Here is a 17,932-nt window from a genome sequence, read left to right as displayed (position 1 = left end):
GGCAGTGTGCTCTACAGCCTCTGGCGCTGTGCTCTACAGCCTCTGGCGCTGTGCTCTACAGCCTCTGTCAGTGTGCTGTACAGCCTCTGGCAGTGTGCCCTGCGGCCTCTGGCAGTGTGCTCTACAGCCTCTGGCAGTGTGCTCTACAGCCACTGGCAGTGTGCTCTACAGCCTCTGGCAGTGTACTCTACAGTTTCTGTCAGTGTGCTGGACAGCCTCTGGCAGTGTGCCCTGCGGCCTCTGGCAGTGTGCCCTGCGGCCTCTGGCAGTGTGCCGTGCAGCCTCTGGCAGTGTGCCCTGCGGCCTCTGGCAGTGTGCTCTACAGCCTCTGGCAGTGTGCTCTACAGCCTCTGGTGCTGTGCTGTACATCCTCTCGCAGTGTGCTCTACAGCCTCTGGCAGTGTACCCCGCGGCCTCTGGCAGTGTGCCCGACAGCCTCTGGCAGTGTGCTCTGCAGCCTCTGGCAGTGTGCTGTACAGCCTCTGGCTGTGTGCCCCGCGGCCTCTGGCAGTGTGCTGTACATCCTCTGGCGCTGTGCTGTACATCCTCTGGCAGTGTGCTCTACAGCCTCTGGCAGTGTGCTGTATAGCCTCTGGCAGTGTGCTCTGCGGCCTCTGGCAGTGTGCTGTACAGCCTCTGGCAGTGTGCTGTACAGCCTCTGGCGCCGTGCTCTACAGCCTCTGGCGCCGTGCTCTACAGCCTCTGGCGCCGTGCTCTACAGCCTCTGGCATTGTGCTCTACAGCCCCTGGCAGTGTGCCCTGCGGCCTCTGGCAGTGTGCCCTGCGGCCTCTGGCAGTGTGCCCTGCGGCCTCTGGCAGTGTGCCCTGCGGCCTCTGGCAGTGTGCCCTGCGGCCTCTGGCAGTGTGCTCTACGGCCTCTGGCAGTGTGCCCTGCGGCCTCTGGCAGTGTGCTCTACGGCCTCTGGCAGTGTGCTCTACAGCCTCTGGCAGTGTGCTCTACAGCCTCTGGCAGTGTGCTCTACAGCCTCTGGCAGTGTGCTCTACAGCCTCTGGCAGTGTGCTCTACAGCCTCTGGCGCTGTGCTCTACAGCCTCTGGCGCTGTGCTCTACAGCCTCTGGCAGTGTGCTCTGCAGCCTCTGGCAGTGTGCTCTACAGCCTCTGGCGCTGTGCTGTACATCCTCTGGCAGTGTGCTCTGCAGCCTCTGGCAATGTGCCCCGCGGCCTCTGGCAGTGTGCTGTACAGCCTCTGGCAGTGTGCTGTACAGCCTCTGGCAGTGTGCTGTACAGCCTCTGGCAGTGAGCTCTGCAGCCTCTGGCAGTGTGCTCTACGGCCTCTGGCAGTGTGCTCTACGGCCTCTGGCAGTGTGCTCTACGGCCTCTGGCAGTGTGCCCCGCGGCCTCTGGCAGTGAGCTCTGCAGCCTCTGGCAGTGAGCTCTGCAGCCTCTGGCAGTGTGCTCTACAGCCTCTGGCAGTGTGCTCTACAGCCTCTGGCAGTGTGCTCTACAGCCTCTGGCAGTGTGCCCCGCGGCCTCTGGCAGTGTGCTCTGCAGCATCTGGCAGTGTGCTGTACAGCCTCTGGCAGTGTGCTGTACAGCCTCTGGCAGTGTGCTGTACAGCCTCTGGCAGTGTGCTGTACAGCCTCTGGCAGTGTGCTGTACAGCCTCTGGCAGTGTGCTGTACAGCCTCTGGCAGTGTGCTGTACAGCCTCTGGCAGTGTGCTCTACAGCCTCTGGCGGTGTGCCCCGCGGCCACTGTCAGTGTGCTCTACAGCCTCTGGCATTGTGCCCCGCGGCACCTGGCAGTGTGCTGTACATCCTCTGGCAGTGTGCTCTACAGCCTCTGGCAATGTGCCCCGCGGCACCTGGCAGTGTGCTGTACATCCTCTGGCAGTGTGCTCTGCAGCCTCTGGCAATGTGCCCCGCGGCCTCTGGTAGTGTGCCGTACAGCCTCTGGCAGTGTGCCCCGCGACCTTAGGCAGTGTGCTCTACAGCCTCTGGCGCTGTGCTCTACAGGCTCTGGTAGTGTGCCCCGCAGCCTCTGGCAGTGTGCTGTACAGCCTCTGGCAGTGTGCTGTACAGCCTCTTGCAGTGTGCTCTGCGACCTCTGGCAGTGTGCTCTGCGGCCTCTGGCAGTGTGCTCTACGGCCTCTGGCGCTGTGCTCTACAGCCTCTGGCAGTGTGCTCTACAGCCTCTGGCAGTGTGCTCTACAGCCTCTGGCAGTGTGCCTCGCGGTCTCTGGCAGTGTGCCCTGCGGTCTCTGGCAGTGTGCTCTGCAGCCTCTGGCAGTGTGCTCTGCAGCCTCTGGCAGTGTGCTCTACAGCCTCTGGCAGTGTGCTCTACAGCCTCTGGCGCTGTGCTCTACAGCCTCTGGCAGTGTGCTCTGCAGCCTCTGGCAGTGTGCTCTACAGCCTCTGGCAGTGTGCTCTACAGCCTCTGGCGCTGTGCTCTACAGCCTCTGGCGCTGTGCTGTACAGCCTCTGTCAGTGTGCTCTACAGCCTCTGGCGCTGTGCTCTACAGCCTCTGGCAGTGTGCTCTGCAGCCTCTGGCAGTGTGCTCTACAGCCTCTGGCGCTGTGCTCTACAGCCTCTGGCGCTGTGCTCTACAGCCTCTGTCAGTGTGCTGTACAGCCTCTGGCAGTGTGCCCTGCGGCCTCTGGCAGTGTGCTCTACAGCCTCTGGCAGTGTGCTCTACAGCCACTGGCAGTGTGCTCTACAGCCTCTGGCAGTGTACTCTACAGTTTCTGTCAGTGTGCTGGACAGCCTCTGGCAGTGTGCCCTGCGGCCTCTGGCAGTGTGCCGTGCAGCCTCTGGCAGTGTGCCCTGCGGCCTCTGGCAGTGTGCCGTGCAGCCTCTGGCAGTGTGCCCTGCGGCCTCTGGCAGTGTGCTCTACAGCCTCTGGCAGTGTGCTCTACAGCCTCTGGCAGTGTGCTCTACAGCCTCTGGCAGTGTGCTCTACAGCCTCTGGTGCTGTGCTGTACATCCTCTGGCAGTGTACCCCGCGGCCTCTGGCAGTGTGCCCGACAGCCTCTGGCGCTGTGCTCTACAGCCTCTGGCAGTGTGCTCTGCAGCCTCTGGCAGTGTGCTGTACAGCCTCTGGCTGTGTGCCCCGCGGCCTCTGGCAGTGTGCTGTACATCCTCTGGCGCTGTGCTGTACATCCTCTGGCAGTGTGCTCTACAGCCTCTGGCAGTGTGCTGTATAGCCTCTGGCAGTGTTCTCTGCGGCCTCTGGCAGTGTGCTGTACAGCCTCTGGCAGTGTGCTGTACAGCCTCTGGCGCCGTGCTCTACAGCCTCTGGCGCTGTGCTCTACAGCCTCTGGCGCCGTGCTCTACAGCCTCTGGCATTGTGCTCTACAGCCCCTGGCAGTGTGCCCTGCGGCCTCTGGCAGTGTGCCCTGCGGCCTCTGGCAGTGTGCCCTGCGGCCTCTGGCAGTGTGCCCTGCGGCCTCTGGCAGTGTGCCCTGCGGCCTCTGGCAGTGTGCCCTGCGGCCTCTGGCAGTGTGCCCTGCGGCATCTGGCAGTGTGCTCTACGGCCTCTGGCAGTGTGCTCTACAGCCTCTGGCGGTGTGCTCTATAGCCTCTGGCAGTGTGCCTTGCGGCCTCTGGCAGTGTGCCCTGCGGCCTCTGGCAGTGTGCTCTACAGCCTCTGGCAGTGTGCTGTATAGCCTCTGGCAGTGTGCCCTGCGGCCTCTGGCAGTGTGCTCTACAGCCTCTGGCATTGTGCCCCGCAGCATCTGGCACTGTGCTGTACATCCTCTGGCAGTGTGCCCCGCGGCCTCTGGCAGTGTGCTGTACAGCCTCTGGCAGTGTGCTGTACAGCCTCTGGCAGTGTGCTGTACAGCCTCTGGCAGTGTGCTGTACAGCCTCTGGCAGTGAGCTCTGCAGCCTCTGGCAGTGTGCTCTACAGCCTCTGGCAGTGTGCTCTACAGCCTCTGGCAGTGTGCCCCGCGGCCTCTGGCAGTGTGCTCTGCAGCATCTGGCAGTGAGCTCTGCAGCCTCTGGCAGTGTGCTCTACAGCCTCTGGCAGTGTGCTCTACAGCCTCTGGCAGTGTGCTCTACAGCCTCTGGCAGTGTGCCCCGCGGCCTCTGGCAGTGTGCTCTGCAGCATCTGGCAGTGTGCTGTGCAGCCTCTGGCAGTGTGCTGTACAGCCTCTGGCAGTGTGCTGTACAGCCTCTGGCAGTGTGCTGTACAGCCTCTGGCAGTGTGCTGTACAGCCTCTGGCAGTGTGCTGTACAGCCTCTGGCAGTGTGCTGTACAGCCTCTGGCGGTGTGCCCCGCGGCCACTGTCAGTGTGCTCTATAGCCTCTGGCATTGTGCCCCGCGGCACCTGGCAGTGTGCTGTACATCCTCTGGCAGTGTGCTCTACAGCCTCTGGCAATGTGCCCCGCGGCACCTGGCAGTGTGCTGTACATCCTCTGGCAGTGTGCTCTGCAGCCTCTGGCAATGTGCCCCGCGGCCTCTGGTAGTGTGCCGTACAGCCTCTGGCAGTGTGCCCCGCGACCTTAGGCAGTGTGCTCTGCAGCCTCTGGCGCTGTGCTCTACAGGCTCTGGTAGTGTGCCCCGCAGCCTCTGGCAGTGTGCTGTACAGCCTCTGGCAGTGTGCTGTACAGCCTCTTGCAGTGTGCTCTGCGACCTCTGGCAGTGTGCTCTGCGGCCTCTGGCAGTGTGCTCTACGGCCTCTGGCGCTGTGCTCTACAGCCTCTGGCAGTGTGCTCTACAGCCTCTGGCAGTGTGCTCTACAGCCTCTGGCAGTGTGCCTCGCAGTCTCTGGCAGTGTGCCCTGCGGTCTCTGGCAGTGTGCCCTGCGGTCTCTGGCAGTGTGCTCTGCGGCCTCTGGCAGTGTGCTCTGCAGCCTCTGGCAGTGTGCTCTACGGCCTCTGGCGCTGTGCTCTACGGCCTCTGGCGCTGTGCTCTACGGCCTCTGGTGGTGTGCTCCATAGCCTCTGGCAGTGTGCCCTGCGGCCTCTGGCAGTGTGCCCTACAGCCTCTGGCAGTGTGCTCTACAGCATCTGGCACTGTGCTGTACATCCTCTGGCAGTGTGCTCTGCAGCCTCTGACAATGCCCCGCGGCCTCTGGCAGTGTGCTGTACAGCCTCTGGCAGTGTGCTGTACAGCCTCTGGCAGTGTGCTGTACAGCCTCTGGCAGTGAGCTCTGCAGCCTCTGGCAGTGTGCTCTACAGCCTCTGGCAGTGTGCTCTACAGCTTCTGGCAGTGTGCTCTACAGCCTCTGGCAGTGTGCTCTACAGCCTCTGGCAGTGTGCCCCGCGGCCTCTGGCAGTGTGCTCTACAGCCTCTGGCGCTGTTCTCTACAGCCTCTGGTAGTGTGCCTCGCAGCCTCTGGCAGTGTGCCCCGCAGCTTCTGGCAGTGTGCTCTGCGGCCTCTGGCAGTGTGCTCTGCGGCCTCTGGCAGTGTGCTGTACAGCCTCTGGCGCTGTGCTCTACAACCTCTGGCAGTGTGCCCTACAGCCTCTGGCGCTGTGCTCTACAGCCTCTGGCGCTGTGCTCTACAGCCTCTGGCGGTGTGCTGTACAGCCTCTGGCAGTGTGCTGTACAGCCTCTGGCAGTGTGCCCCGCGGCCTCTGGCAGTGTGCCCCGCGGCCTCTGGCAGTGTGCCCCGCGGCCTCTGGCAGTGTGCCCCGCGGCCTCTGGCAGTGTGCCCCGCGGCCTCTGGCAGTGTGCCCCGCGGCCTCTGGCAGTGTGCCCCGCGGCCTCTGGCAGTGTGCCCCGCGGCCTCTGGCAGTGTGCCCCGCGGCCTCTGGCGCTGTGCCCTACAGCCTCTGGCAGTGTGCCGTACAGCCTCTGGCAGTGTGCCGTACAGCCTCTGGCAGTGTGCCCCGCGGCCTCTGGCAGTGTGCCCCGCGGCCTCTGGCGCTGTGCTCTACAGCCTCTGGCAGCATGCCCCGCAGCCTCTGGCGCTGTGCTCTACAGCCTCTGGCAGCGTGCCTCGCGGCCTCTGGCAGCGCGCCCCGCGGCCTCTGGCAGCGCGCCCCGCGGCCTCTGGCAGCGCGCCCCGCGGCCTCTGGCAGTGCGCTGTGGTCCCTCTTTTATGGTCCAACATCACAGCCAAGTTATTATGCATGGCCGAATCCTGCCAACAGTATTGTGGTATGTGACCAGTTGGCCAGTCCTAGTGATGGTTGAGGAATGGATGTTTGCGAGCCCACCTCTGCTTTTACATCCAGCTGGATAGACAGGGCTCCAGCCGAACATTTCATCGAGCAACAGCGCCTTAGGCTTTTAAATCCAGCGTTGGGCGTCTGTTCTGGTTATGTTGTTGGAATGTGTGGCTAATGGTTTGGATTCTGCACTGATGACTCGGTGCTCAAGGGGTTAAATTGTGTGTTTTTTTTTTGGTTTGTCCTAAGCTTTGACGGCGGTTTTGAGGCTGGGACACAGAGTTCAGAGGAAGGAGTTCTGGAGTCGGTGCTCATGTCGATGGGGCGAACCATGAGCCAAGAGGAGGTGCAGCAACTGATGAGCCAGACTGTCTTGCAGGTAGCAGACACACTCAGCATTTCCACCGACGTGTCGCAGCACTTGCTGATGCACAGCAAGTGGAACATTGACTTGCTGGTGCAGCGATATGCTGAAGATCGTGAAGCCCTCTTGTTGGTGGCGGGACTTCAGGTCCGGAACCCGCAAGCACTCAGCAGCCCTATCACCCAGTGCCCTGTTTGTCTCAACCTGCTTAGCAATGAAAGTGAAGCTGCTCCCACTCTCTGCTGCATGCACTACTGCTGTAAGGTGAGTCCATTTACACTCCGCTGCAGGGTGTTGCGTTGAGCTTTGCAGGGTACCTTACTGTCAGAAAGCCGGGTGGAGCCCAACACTTTCACACTAGCCAGGTCAAAGGGCAGATGGGGTAGTGCCCTGGTGACAGCACATTTGAGAGATATCAGGGCCCCACATCTAGAATAGAGGGAGGAGGGAGAAAGGTGGAAGCAGTGAGTTTTTGCTCAGCAAGGAGACTCCTCACTGGAGAATTTGGCGTTTGAATCCACCCTAACCAAAATTCAGATTTGCTGCTTTGGATGTTGTTCAGGAAAAGATTGTCCATCTGGCGGAATAAATGACCCTGTGCACAACCTCAAACAGCTGATTCGAGGTTCCAAAGTTTGCAAATACATTGGTTTCCAAGTTAATGTGGAGAGGACGGACTGGGTGGAACGGCAGTGCTGTAATCTAGTGAGGTACAGGATGATTCTTAGACAATTAGAATCATTTTATCACATCAGCCATAGATTAATTGACAGGTAAGAATTGTTTTGTTTATTTGAACACCAATTTTGTGTTGTTCCCTCCTTCCTTCCTTTCCCAATGACGCTGACTCACTCTGTAATAACTCTATACCTACATAATGGTAACACGCACGGTGACTCAAAATGGTGAGTGGCAGTGAGGTATCCGTGGGGAATGGAGACGCAGTAAACCTACCTTCTCCTCGCTTGTGGGACTGACTGCTGAATAGTGACAAAGAGCACAAACCCTGACTTCTCCCACTTGTAGGATTTGAGTGCTGGTTGAGATGAACTAGGTTGACTTGAAATTGAGATCTTCATGTTCAGAGGGCCACCCTGCAAAGCATCCTGTCCCGAGATTGGCAAGGAAAAACATAGAAACAAAGAAGAGGAAGCGGCCATTCTGCCCTTCGAGCCTGCTCCGCCATTCATTATGATTATGGCTGATCATCCAATCAAATGCCATATTCCTGCTTTCTACCCATACCCCTTGAATCATAGAATCATAGAATGTACAGTGCAGACGAATGCCATTCGGCCCATCGGGTCTGCACCGGCCGTGGAAAGAGCACCCTACTTAAGCCCACTCCTCTACCCTATCCCAGTAACCCCACCTAACCTTTTTGGACACTAAGGGGCAATTTATCATGGCCAACCCACCTAACCTGCACATCTTTGGACTGTGGGGGGAAACCAGAGCACCTAGAGGAAACCCACACAGACACATGGAGAACGTGCAGAATCTGCACAGACAGTGACCCAGGCCGGGAATCGAACCTGGTTCCCTGGAGCTGTGAAGCAACAGTGCGAACCACCGTGCCTCCCATGATGCCAAAAAAGAATGATCTATCTTGAATACGTTCAGTGATTTGGCCTCCATAGGATGTTTGTGCTCCATGAATTTAGGAGCCGTCCACAATATGACCCTGTCCTTGGCTCAGGTGAACCAAATGGTGGAAGATCACACTGCAGTAAAGACTTTGCTGCTTTTCCTGTTTGTACACTCTGGCTTTGTGAAAGATGAAATAAAAATAGAAAATGCTGGAAAAGGCCCGGATCAGGCAGCACCTGGGGAGAGAAAAACAAGAGCTAACCTTTCACCCCTGTGACCTTTCTCCACAACACTTTCGTATGCGATAGATGACCTCTGCTCAATCAGAAATGAACCCTTTAAACCTGATTTCCCTCAACCAGAAGATCTTGTCATTACTGAGGTCACGAGATCAGTTGAAATGAAGATGCCATTTGGCCTGTCTGATTTCAGCATGCCAACCCTCTCTCCATCACAGCATCCAGCTGTCAGTTAAATAAACTCAGCACCTTATAATAATCTTTATTGTCACAAGTAGGCTTACATTAATACTGCAATGAAGTTACTGTGAAAATCCCCTAGTCGCCACATTCCGGCGCCTGTTCGGGTCACAGAGGGAGAATTCAGAATGTCCAATTCACCCAACAGCACGTCTTTCAGGACTTGTGGGAGGAAACCCACACAGACACGGGGAGAATGTGCCAACCTTATATATGCCAACCAGATAAAGATTTGCTTTCTGGTGCCTCAGGTGTGAAGTCACCCTGACCTGAAAGTATTGTATTAAGCTGGCTTTCTGTCTTGTTAAATAGTTCATTGACATGATTCCTTTTCAGCTGTGTCTTGGAGTCTGAAGAACCATACAGTAGTTTATCAATTAATTGTCACAGTTCTGACATGTAAGGATAAGTGTTGCTTCCTCTGAACAGTCACAGGATCAGAATAGAGCAGAGTAATGATTCTGATCAAAGTTATTGGTTGTTTTTTAATCTGGTCTTGATCTTTGTGTCCCCAGTCCTGTTGGAAAGAGTATTTAATGACGAGAATTGAGCAGAACCTGGTTCAGAATTGTACGTGCCCAATCTCCGACTGCCCTGCACAACCGACTGATGCATTTATTTCCTCTATTATAAGTGACTGTGAGATTGCAGCCAAGGTAAGACATTTTACATCAAATAGCAATTAATTAATTATAATTAATATATTGCTAATCTGAATCCCGGAATTAGTATCTCCGTTTGATCTGAATCCCGGGATTAGTGTCTCTGTTTGTTCTGAATCCCGGGATTAGTATCTCCGTTTGATCTGAATCCTGGGATTGGTGTCTCCGTTTGATCTGAATCCTGGGATTGGTGTCTCCGTTTGTTCTGAATCCCGGGATTAGTATCTCCGTTTGATCTGAATCCTGGGATTGGTGTCTCCGTTTGTTCTGAATCCCGGGATTAGTGTCTCAGTTTGTTCTGAATCCCGGGATTAGTATCTCCGTTTGATCTGAATCCTGGGATTGGTGTCTCCGTTTGATCTGAATCCCGGGATTAGTGTCTCTGTTTGTTCTGAATCCCGGGATTAGTATCTCCGTTTGATCTGAATCCCGGGATTAGTATCTCCGTTTGATCTGAATCCTGGGATTGGTGTCTCCGTTTGTTCTGAATCCCGGGATTAGTGTCTCAGTTTGTTCTGAATCCCGGGATTAGTATCTCCGTTTGATCTGAATCCTGGGATTGGTGTCTCCGTTTGATCTGAATCCCGGGATTAGTGTCTCTGTTTGTTCTGAATCCCGGGATTAGTATCTCCGTTTGATCTGAATTCCGGGATTAGTGTCTCAGTTTGTTCTGAATCCCGGGATTAGTATCTCCGTTTAATCTGAATCCCGGGATTAGTGTCTCAGTTTGTTCTGAATCCCGGGATTAGTGTCTCTGTTTGTTCTGAATCCCGGGATTAGTATCTCCGTTTGATCTGAATCTCGGGATTAGTGTCTCTATTTATTCTGAATCTCGGGATTGGTGTCCCTGTTTGATCTGAATCCCAGGATTGAAGTGACTGTGAGATTGCAGCCAAGGTAAGACATTTTACATCAATTAGCAATTAATTAATTATAATTAATATATTGCTAATCTGAATCACAGGATTGGTGTCTCTGTTTGATCTGAATCCCGGGATTGGTGTCTCTGTTTGATCTAAATCCCGGAATTGGTGTCCCTGTTTGTTCTGAATCCCGGGATTGGTGTCTCTGTTTGTTCTGAATCCCGGGATTAGTGTCTCTGTTTGATCTGAATCCCGGAATTGGTGTCCCTGTTTGTTCTGAATCCCGGGATTAGTGTCTCTGTTTGTTCTGAATCCCGGGATTAGTATCTCCGTTTGATCTGAATCCCGGGATTGGTGTCTCTGTTTGTTCTGAATCCCGGAATTGGTGTCTCCGTTTGTTCTGAATCCCGGGATTAGTGTCTCAGTTTGATCTGAATCCCGGGATTAGTGTCTCAGTTTGATCTGAATCCCGGGGTCTCTGTTTGTTCTGAATCCCGGAATTAGTATCTCCGTTTGATCTGAATCTCGGGATTGGTGTCTCTGTTTGTTCTGAATCCCGGAATTGGTGTCTCCGTTTGTTCTGAATCCCGGGATTAGTGTCTAGGTTAGGGTTAATGGTTCGCAAATGTCTTTTGGTGAAGGAAATCTGCCGTCTTTACCTGGTCTGGCCTACATGGGACTCCAGGCCCACAGCAATGTGGTTGACTCTTAGCTGCGTCTGAAATGGCCGAGCAAGTCACTCAGTTCAAGGAAAATCAGGGGTGTGCAATCAATGCTGGCCCAGCGTGATGCCCACATCCCATGAATGAGTAAAAAATCTTGCAAATCTGTAGTAAATAGAAATCTTTGTTGAAAAATATGACCCAATGTTCAGGAAGACAAAGCATCACCTAAAGGAATGTGTGTGCTTTGGGGTAAATTCAATGTGGGGTGAATGTGATAACTTAGTGGTCTGGAGCTGCTGACCAAGGTAGTAACCTGATGGTGCTTTCTCTTCTCTTCCTACAGTATTCTAAAACGCTGCTACGAGGATATGTGGAATGCTGTTCAAATCTAACTTGGTGCACCAACCCCCAGGGCTGTGACCAGATTCTGTGCAAGGAGGGGATAGGCAGCGTTGGCACCTGCTCCAAGTGCTGTTGGTCCTCTTGCTTCTCCTGTAATTTCCCTGAGGTAAATCTGTAGTGTCAATGCTCTCTCCCTCTCTGAAATCCAGATTGATTCACCAGTGCAACAACAGGGGAGTGCTGAATTGTCCCAGGTGCCATCTATTGATGAGATGTCAATAGCGGCCCCTCAGGTTGAACTGGAAGATCTCTTGGCACTGTTTTGCAGAAGAGTGAGGGAATTTTCCTGATGTTCAGGCCAATAGAACATAGAACAGTACAGCACAGAACAGGCCCTTCGGCCCTCGATGTTGTGCCGAGCAATGATCACCCTACTCAAACCCACGTATCCACCCTATACCCGTAACCCAACAACCTCCCCTTAACCTTACTTTTTAGGACACTACGGGCAATTTAGTATGGCCAATCCACCTAACCCGCACATCTTTGGACTGTGGGAGGAAACCGGAGCACCCAGAGGAAACCCACGCAGAAACGGGGAGGACGTGCAGACTCCTCACAGACAGTGACCCAGCCGGGAACTGAACCTGGGACCCTGGAGCTGTGAAGCATTTATGCTAACCACCATGCTACTGTGCTGCCCCAATACTTGTACCTCAGTTAACATCTCTCATTCAGTTCATCTGGTTATTATCACATTGATGCTTGTAAGATCTTGTAGTGCAAAAATTAGCAGTAACCAATTTCATACATTCCAACAATACTTCACAAGTGTTTAATTGGCTGTAAAGTGGTTTGGGCTGGCCGACAGTAATGAAATGGGCGATATGAATGCAAGTGTTTTTTTACCCCTGGTACATTCTCCCTTAGATAAAAGGTACTGAGTGGTACATGCTCTAAGTTCTGCCTTTGATCTGAACGCTAACAACTGTATGAGTGTGGGTTGTGAGACCCCTCCTCCTCCGCATCTGTTGGGAATGCCTGTTGTGAACTTGCTGACACTCTGAGGGTCGGTCTATGGTTTAGATGCAACTACGCAGCGTGTTGGGCTGCTGTGTGTGTGTGTCCCTCAAGAATCATGTCAAAATTAAATGTAAATATTTCAGTCAAAATCATTTTTTTCAGTCCTTGTGCTCTGATGGTTTTGAATACAGATCTCATTCTTTTAAAGATCACATCTGTGGCTTTAAAATGGCTTTCCTCCTTACCTCTAATGTTTCCCCAGCTCCCTGCAGACACTAACTTGTGCCAGATTGTCATTCTACAGCAGACTGTTGACTGTACAGTACCTCAGCCATGTTCTCATCCGTCATCAGACGGACAATGAATTCTGATCGGCTGTTAAACCATCTGGGCATCGCTACTGGGCAGCACACCACTGTATGGTGATGAGCTTCCTGGTTGACCCTTCCTTAGTTTTGGGGAATTGTCACAACCACAAGAGTTGGTGCAGAAGGAGACCTTTTGGCCCATTGTGACTGCACCAACTCTCCAAACAAGTATAATATCCTCTTGAATGTCTCAACTGAACCTGTCACACCCCCGGGACCTGCATTCCAGACCCGCACCACTCAAAAAAAACTTTCTCACATCACATTTGCTACTTTTGCAAATCATTTTCAATCTGTGCCCTCTCGTTCTTGATTCCTTTTACAAGCGGGAACGATTTCTCCCTGTCTACTATCGAGAGGAAGAAGCTGGAACCACATGTAACAGTTTTATAATTGAATAAATGTAACTACAAAGACATGAGGGAGGAGCTGGCCAGAGTTGATTGGAAGGGGAGCCGTGCAGGGAAGACAGTGGAACAGCAATGGCAGGAGTTTTTGGGGGTTATTCGAGAGGCAACAGAAAAAGAGGAGGAAACATGCTAAGGGGAGGACGAGGCATCCATGACTGACGAGGGAAGTCAAGGACAGCAGAAAAAAAGAAGCATACAATGTGGCGAGGTTTAGTGGAAAGCCAAAGGAGTGGGAAGCCTTTAAAAGCGAGCAGAGGGCAACTAAAAAGCAGTAAGGGAGGAGACGATGAAATATGAGCGTAAGCTAACTAGTAATATAAAAGAAGATAGAAAGAGATTTTTGGTTATGTAAAAGGTAAGAGAGAGAGAGTCAAGAATGGACAAAGGACCACTGGAAAATGAGGCTGAAGAAATAGTAATAGGGAACAAAGAAATGGCAGAGGAACTGAATAGATACTTTCCTTCAGTCTTCACGGTGGAAGAAGCTAGTGGAATACCGGAACTTCGAGAGTCAGGGGGCAGAGGTGAGTGTAGTGACCATCACGAAGGAGAAGGTTCTGAGGAAACCGAAAGGTTTGAATTTGGATAAATCACCTGGACTGGATGGACTACAGCCCAGGGTCCTAAAAGAGATAGCTGTAGAGATTGTGGAGGCATTGGTGATGATCCTTCGGGAATCACTGTAGGCAGGGAGGATCCCAGAGGACTGGAAATGGCTTTTGTAACACCACTGTTTAAGAAGGGAGGGAGGCAGAAGACGGGAAATTATAGGCCAGTTAGCCTGACTTCAGTCATTGGGAAGATTTTAGAACAAAGAAAAGTACAGCACAGGAACAGGCCCTTCGGCCCTCCAAGCCCGTGCCGACCATGCTGCCCGACTGAACTAAAATCTTCTACACTTCCTGGGTCTGTATCCTTCTATTCCCATCCTCTTCATGTATTTGTCAAGATGCCCCTTAAATGTCACTATCATCCCTGCTTCCACCACCTCCTCCGACAGCGAGTTCCAGGCATCCACTATCCTCTTGTGTAAAAAAAAACGTGCCTCATACATCTCCTCTAAACCTTGCCCCTCGCACCTTAAACGTATGCCCCCTATTAATTGACCCCTCTACCCTGGGAAAAAGGCTCTGCCTATCCACTCTGTCTGTGTCCCTCATAATTTAGTAGACCTCTATCAGGTCGCCCCTCAACCTCCTTCGTTCCAGTGAGAACAAACTGAGTTTATTCAACCTCTCCATACCAGGCAACATCCAGGTAAATCTCTTCTGCACCCTCTCTAAAGCCTCCACATCCTTCTGGTAGTGTGGCAACCAGAATTGAACATTATTGGGCAGCATGGTGGCACAGTGGTTAGCATTGCTGCCTCACGACGCCGAGGTCCCAGGTTCGATCCCGGCTCTGGGTCACTGTCATAGAATTTATAGAATTTACAGTGCAGAAGGAGGCCATTCGGCCCATCGAGTCTGCACCAGCTCCTGGAAAGAGCACCCTACCCAAGGTTAACACCTCCACCCTATCCCCATAACCCAGTAACCCCACCCAACACTAAGGGCAATTTTGGACACTAAGGGCAATGTATCATGGCCAATCCACCTAACCTGCACATCTTTGGACTGTGGGAGGAAACCCATGCACACACGGGGAGGATGTGCAGACTCTGCACAGTCAGTGACCCAAGCCGGAATCGAACCTGGGACCCTGGAGCTGTGAAGCGATTGTGAAGATAGGTGTATGAGCCATACTAAATTGCCCCTTAATTGGAAAAAATGAATTGGATACTCTAAATTTATTTTTAAAAAGAATTGAACACTATACTCCGAGTGTGGCCTAACCAAGGTTCTATACAGCTGCAACATGACTTGCCAATTTTTATACTCAGTGCCCCGGCCAATGAAGGCAAGCATGCCGTATGCCTTCTTGACTACCTTCTCCACCTGTGTTGCCCCTTTCAGTGACCTGTGGGCCTGTACACCTAGATCTCTCTGACTTTCAATACTCTTGAGGGTTCTAACATTCACTGTATATTCCCTACCTGTATTAGACCTTCCAAAATGCATTACCTCACAGTTGTCCGGATTAAACTCCATCTGCCATCTCTCCGCCCAAGTCTCCAAATGATCTAAATCCTGCTGTATCCTCTGACAGTCCTCATCGCTGTCTGCAATTCCACCAACCTTTGTGTCATCCGCAAACTTACTAATCAGACCAGTTACATTTTCCTCCAAATCATTTATATATACCACGAACAGCAAAGGTCCCAGCACTGATACCTGCAGAACACCACTAGTCACAGCCCTCCAATCAGAAAAGCACTCTTCCATTGCTCCTCTCTGCCTTCTATGACCTAGCCAGTTCTGTATCCATCTTGCCAGCTCACCCCTGATCCCATGTGACTTCACCTTTTGTACCAGTCTGCCATGAGGGACCTTGTCAAAGGCCTTACTGAAGTCCATATAGACAACATCCACTGTCCTACCTGCATCAATCATCTTTGTGACCTCCTCGAAAAACTCTTATCAAGTTAGTGAGACACGACCCCCCTTCACAAAACTATGCTGCCTCTCACTAAGACGTCCATTTGCTTCCAAATGGGAGTAGATCCTGTCTCAAAGAATTCTCTCCAGTAATTTCCCTACCACTGACATAAGGCTCACCAACCTGTAGTTCCCTGGATTATCCCTGCTACCCTTCTTAAACTAAGGAACAACATTGGCTATTCAATTAGAGTCCATTATTAAAGATGGAATTGCGAAGTACTTGGAAGTGGATGATAAAACAGGATTGAGTCAGCACGGCTTTGTCAAGGGGAGGTCATGTCTGACAAATCTGTTAGAGTTCTTTGAGGAGGAAATTAGACAAAGGAGAGTCAGTCATGACCTATTTGGATTTCCAGAAGGCCTTTGACAAGGTGCCGAACAGGAGACTGTTAAATAAGATAAGAACCCATGGAGTTAGGGGCAAGATACTGGCAAGGATAGAGGCTTGGCTGACTGGCAGAATGAAATGAAATGTAAATCGCTTATTGTCACAAGTCGGCTTCAAATGAAGTTACTGTGAAAAGCCCCTAGTCGCCACATTCCGGCACCTGTTCGGGGAGGCTGGTACGGGAATTGAACCCACGCTGCTGGCCTGCCTCGGTCTGCTTTCAAAGCCAGCTATTTAGCCCTGTGCTAAACCAGCCCCTGGCAGACATTGGGGATTGCAGCTAGTGACTAGTGGTGTGTCTCAGGGTTCAGTGTGGGGACCACAACTATTCATAATATAATTTAATGATCTGGAAGAAGGAACTGAAGGCACTGATACAAAGATCTGTAGAGGAGAAGTATTGAGGAAGCAGGTGAGCTGCAGAAGGACTTGGACAGGCTAGGAGAGTGGGCTAAGAAGTGGCAGATGGAATACAATGTGGAAAAGCGTGAGGTCATGCACTTTGGTAGGAAGAATAGGGGCAGAGATTATTTACTAAATGGGAAAAAGCTTTGGGAATCTGAAGGAAAGGAACTTGGCAGTACTGGTCCAGGAGTCTCTTAAGGTTGACGTGCAGGTCCAGTTGTCAGTTTGGAATGCAAATGCAATGATAGCATTCATGACAAGAGGGCTAGAATACAAGACCAGGGATGTATTTTTGAGGCTGTATAAGGCTCTGGGTCAGACCCCATTTAGAATATTGTGAGCAGTTTTGGACCCTGTGTCTCAGGAAGGATGTGCCTTGCCTGGAGGGGATCCAGAGGAGGTTCACAAGAACGCTCCCGGGAATGAAGGGCTTGTCATATGGGTAGCAGTTGATGACTCTGGGTCTGTACTCAGTGGAGTTCAGAGGAATGAGGGGGATCTTATTAAAACTTATAGAATACTGAGAGGCTAGATAGTGTGGTTGTGAAGAAGATGTTTCCACAAGTAGGATAGACTAGAACCCGAGTGTACAGCCTCAAACTGAAAGGACGATTCTTTAAAACAGAGATGAGGAGGAATTTCTTCAGCCAGAGGGTGGTGAATCTGTGGAACTCTTTGCCACAGAAAACTGTGGAGGCCAAATCACTGAGTGTTTTTAAGACAGAGATAGATAGGTTTGTGATTAATAAGGGGATCAAGGATTTCCTGTCCTGCCAGCTTCTATGCACAAGTTGGGTGTAATGGAATACTCTCCACTTGCCTGGATGAGTGCAGCAACAACACTCAAAGAGCTCAACACCATCCAGGACAAAGCAGCCCAATTGATTGCTCCCCATTCCACAAACATTCAAACCCTCCACCACCGATGAATAGTAGCAGCCGTGTGGACCATCTACAAGATGCACTGCAGTGACTCGCCAAGGTTCCTTAGACACCACCTTCCAAACCCAAGACCACTATCATCTAGAAGGACAAGAGCAGCAGATACCGGGAACCCCACCACCTGGAGGTTCCCCTCCAAGTCACTCACCACCCTGACTTGGAAATATATTGCCGTTCTTTCACTGTCACTGGGGCAACGCCCTCGAACTCTCTCCCTAACCACACAGTGGGTGTACCTACACCTGAAGGAATGCAGTGGTTCAAGTAGGGGCTGGTTTAGCTCACTGGGCTAAAGCGCTGGCTTTTAAAGCAGACCAAGCAGGCCAGCAGCACGGTTCGATTCCCGTACCAGCCTCCCCGAACAGGCGCCGGAATGTGGCGACTAGGGGCTTTTCACAGTAACTTCTTTGAAGCCTACTCTTGACAATAAGCGATTTTCATTTCATTTCATTTCAAGAAGGCAACTCACCACCACCTTCTCAAGGGCAGTTAGGAATGAGCAATATCTTTGCCTAGCCAGCGAAGTTCACGTCCCATAAATGAAATTAAAATGCCCCGGTCCCTGTGGTTCTGCACCCACTTCAAATTTTACCTCTTATTTTATATTGTTTCTTCATTTTCTTCCTACAAAAATGTAGCACTTCTCACTTGGAGCCTTAGACAGATGCAGCACCGAAGGGGCCATTCGGCCCATCTTGTCCATGCCGACCCAAAGACACCCAGGCACCCTTTCTAATCCCACCTCATGCACAAGGCCCATAATGCAATGCACAGGGTTACGGTGCAGATCCAGGTACCTATTAAAAGAGTTTAG

General features: G+C 52.3%; 1 protein-coding gene across 2 annotated transcripts in view; it reads left to right on the top strand.

Annotated features, from left to right (window-relative positions):
* The window catches only part of LOC119966977 (cullin-9), a 176,785-nt gene that overhangs the window by 130,785 nt on the left and 28,068 nt on the right, over positions 1–17,932 (top strand). For both annotated transcript variants that reach the window (XM_038798952.1, XM_038798951.1), the window contains exons 25-27: positions 6,327–6,705; positions 9,026–9,166; positions 11,044–11,208. In XM_038798952.1, the coding sequence (XP_038654880.1) occupies positions 6,327–6,705; positions 9,026–9,166; positions 11,044–11,208 (685 nt within the window). The remainder of the gene's footprint in view (positions 1–6,326; positions 6,706–9,025; positions 9,167–11,043; positions 11,209–17,932) is intronic.

Source organism: Scyliorhinus canicula, chromosome 6, assembly GCF_902713615.1.
Source record: "Scyliorhinus canicula chromosome 6, sScyCan1.1, whole genome shotgun sequence".
Classification (NCBI taxonomy): domain Eukaryota; kingdom Metazoa; phylum Chordata; class Chondrichthyes; order Carcharhiniformes; family Scyliorhinidae; genus Scyliorhinus; species Scyliorhinus canicula.
This window is presented reverse-complemented; position numbering and strand designations above follow the sequence as displayed.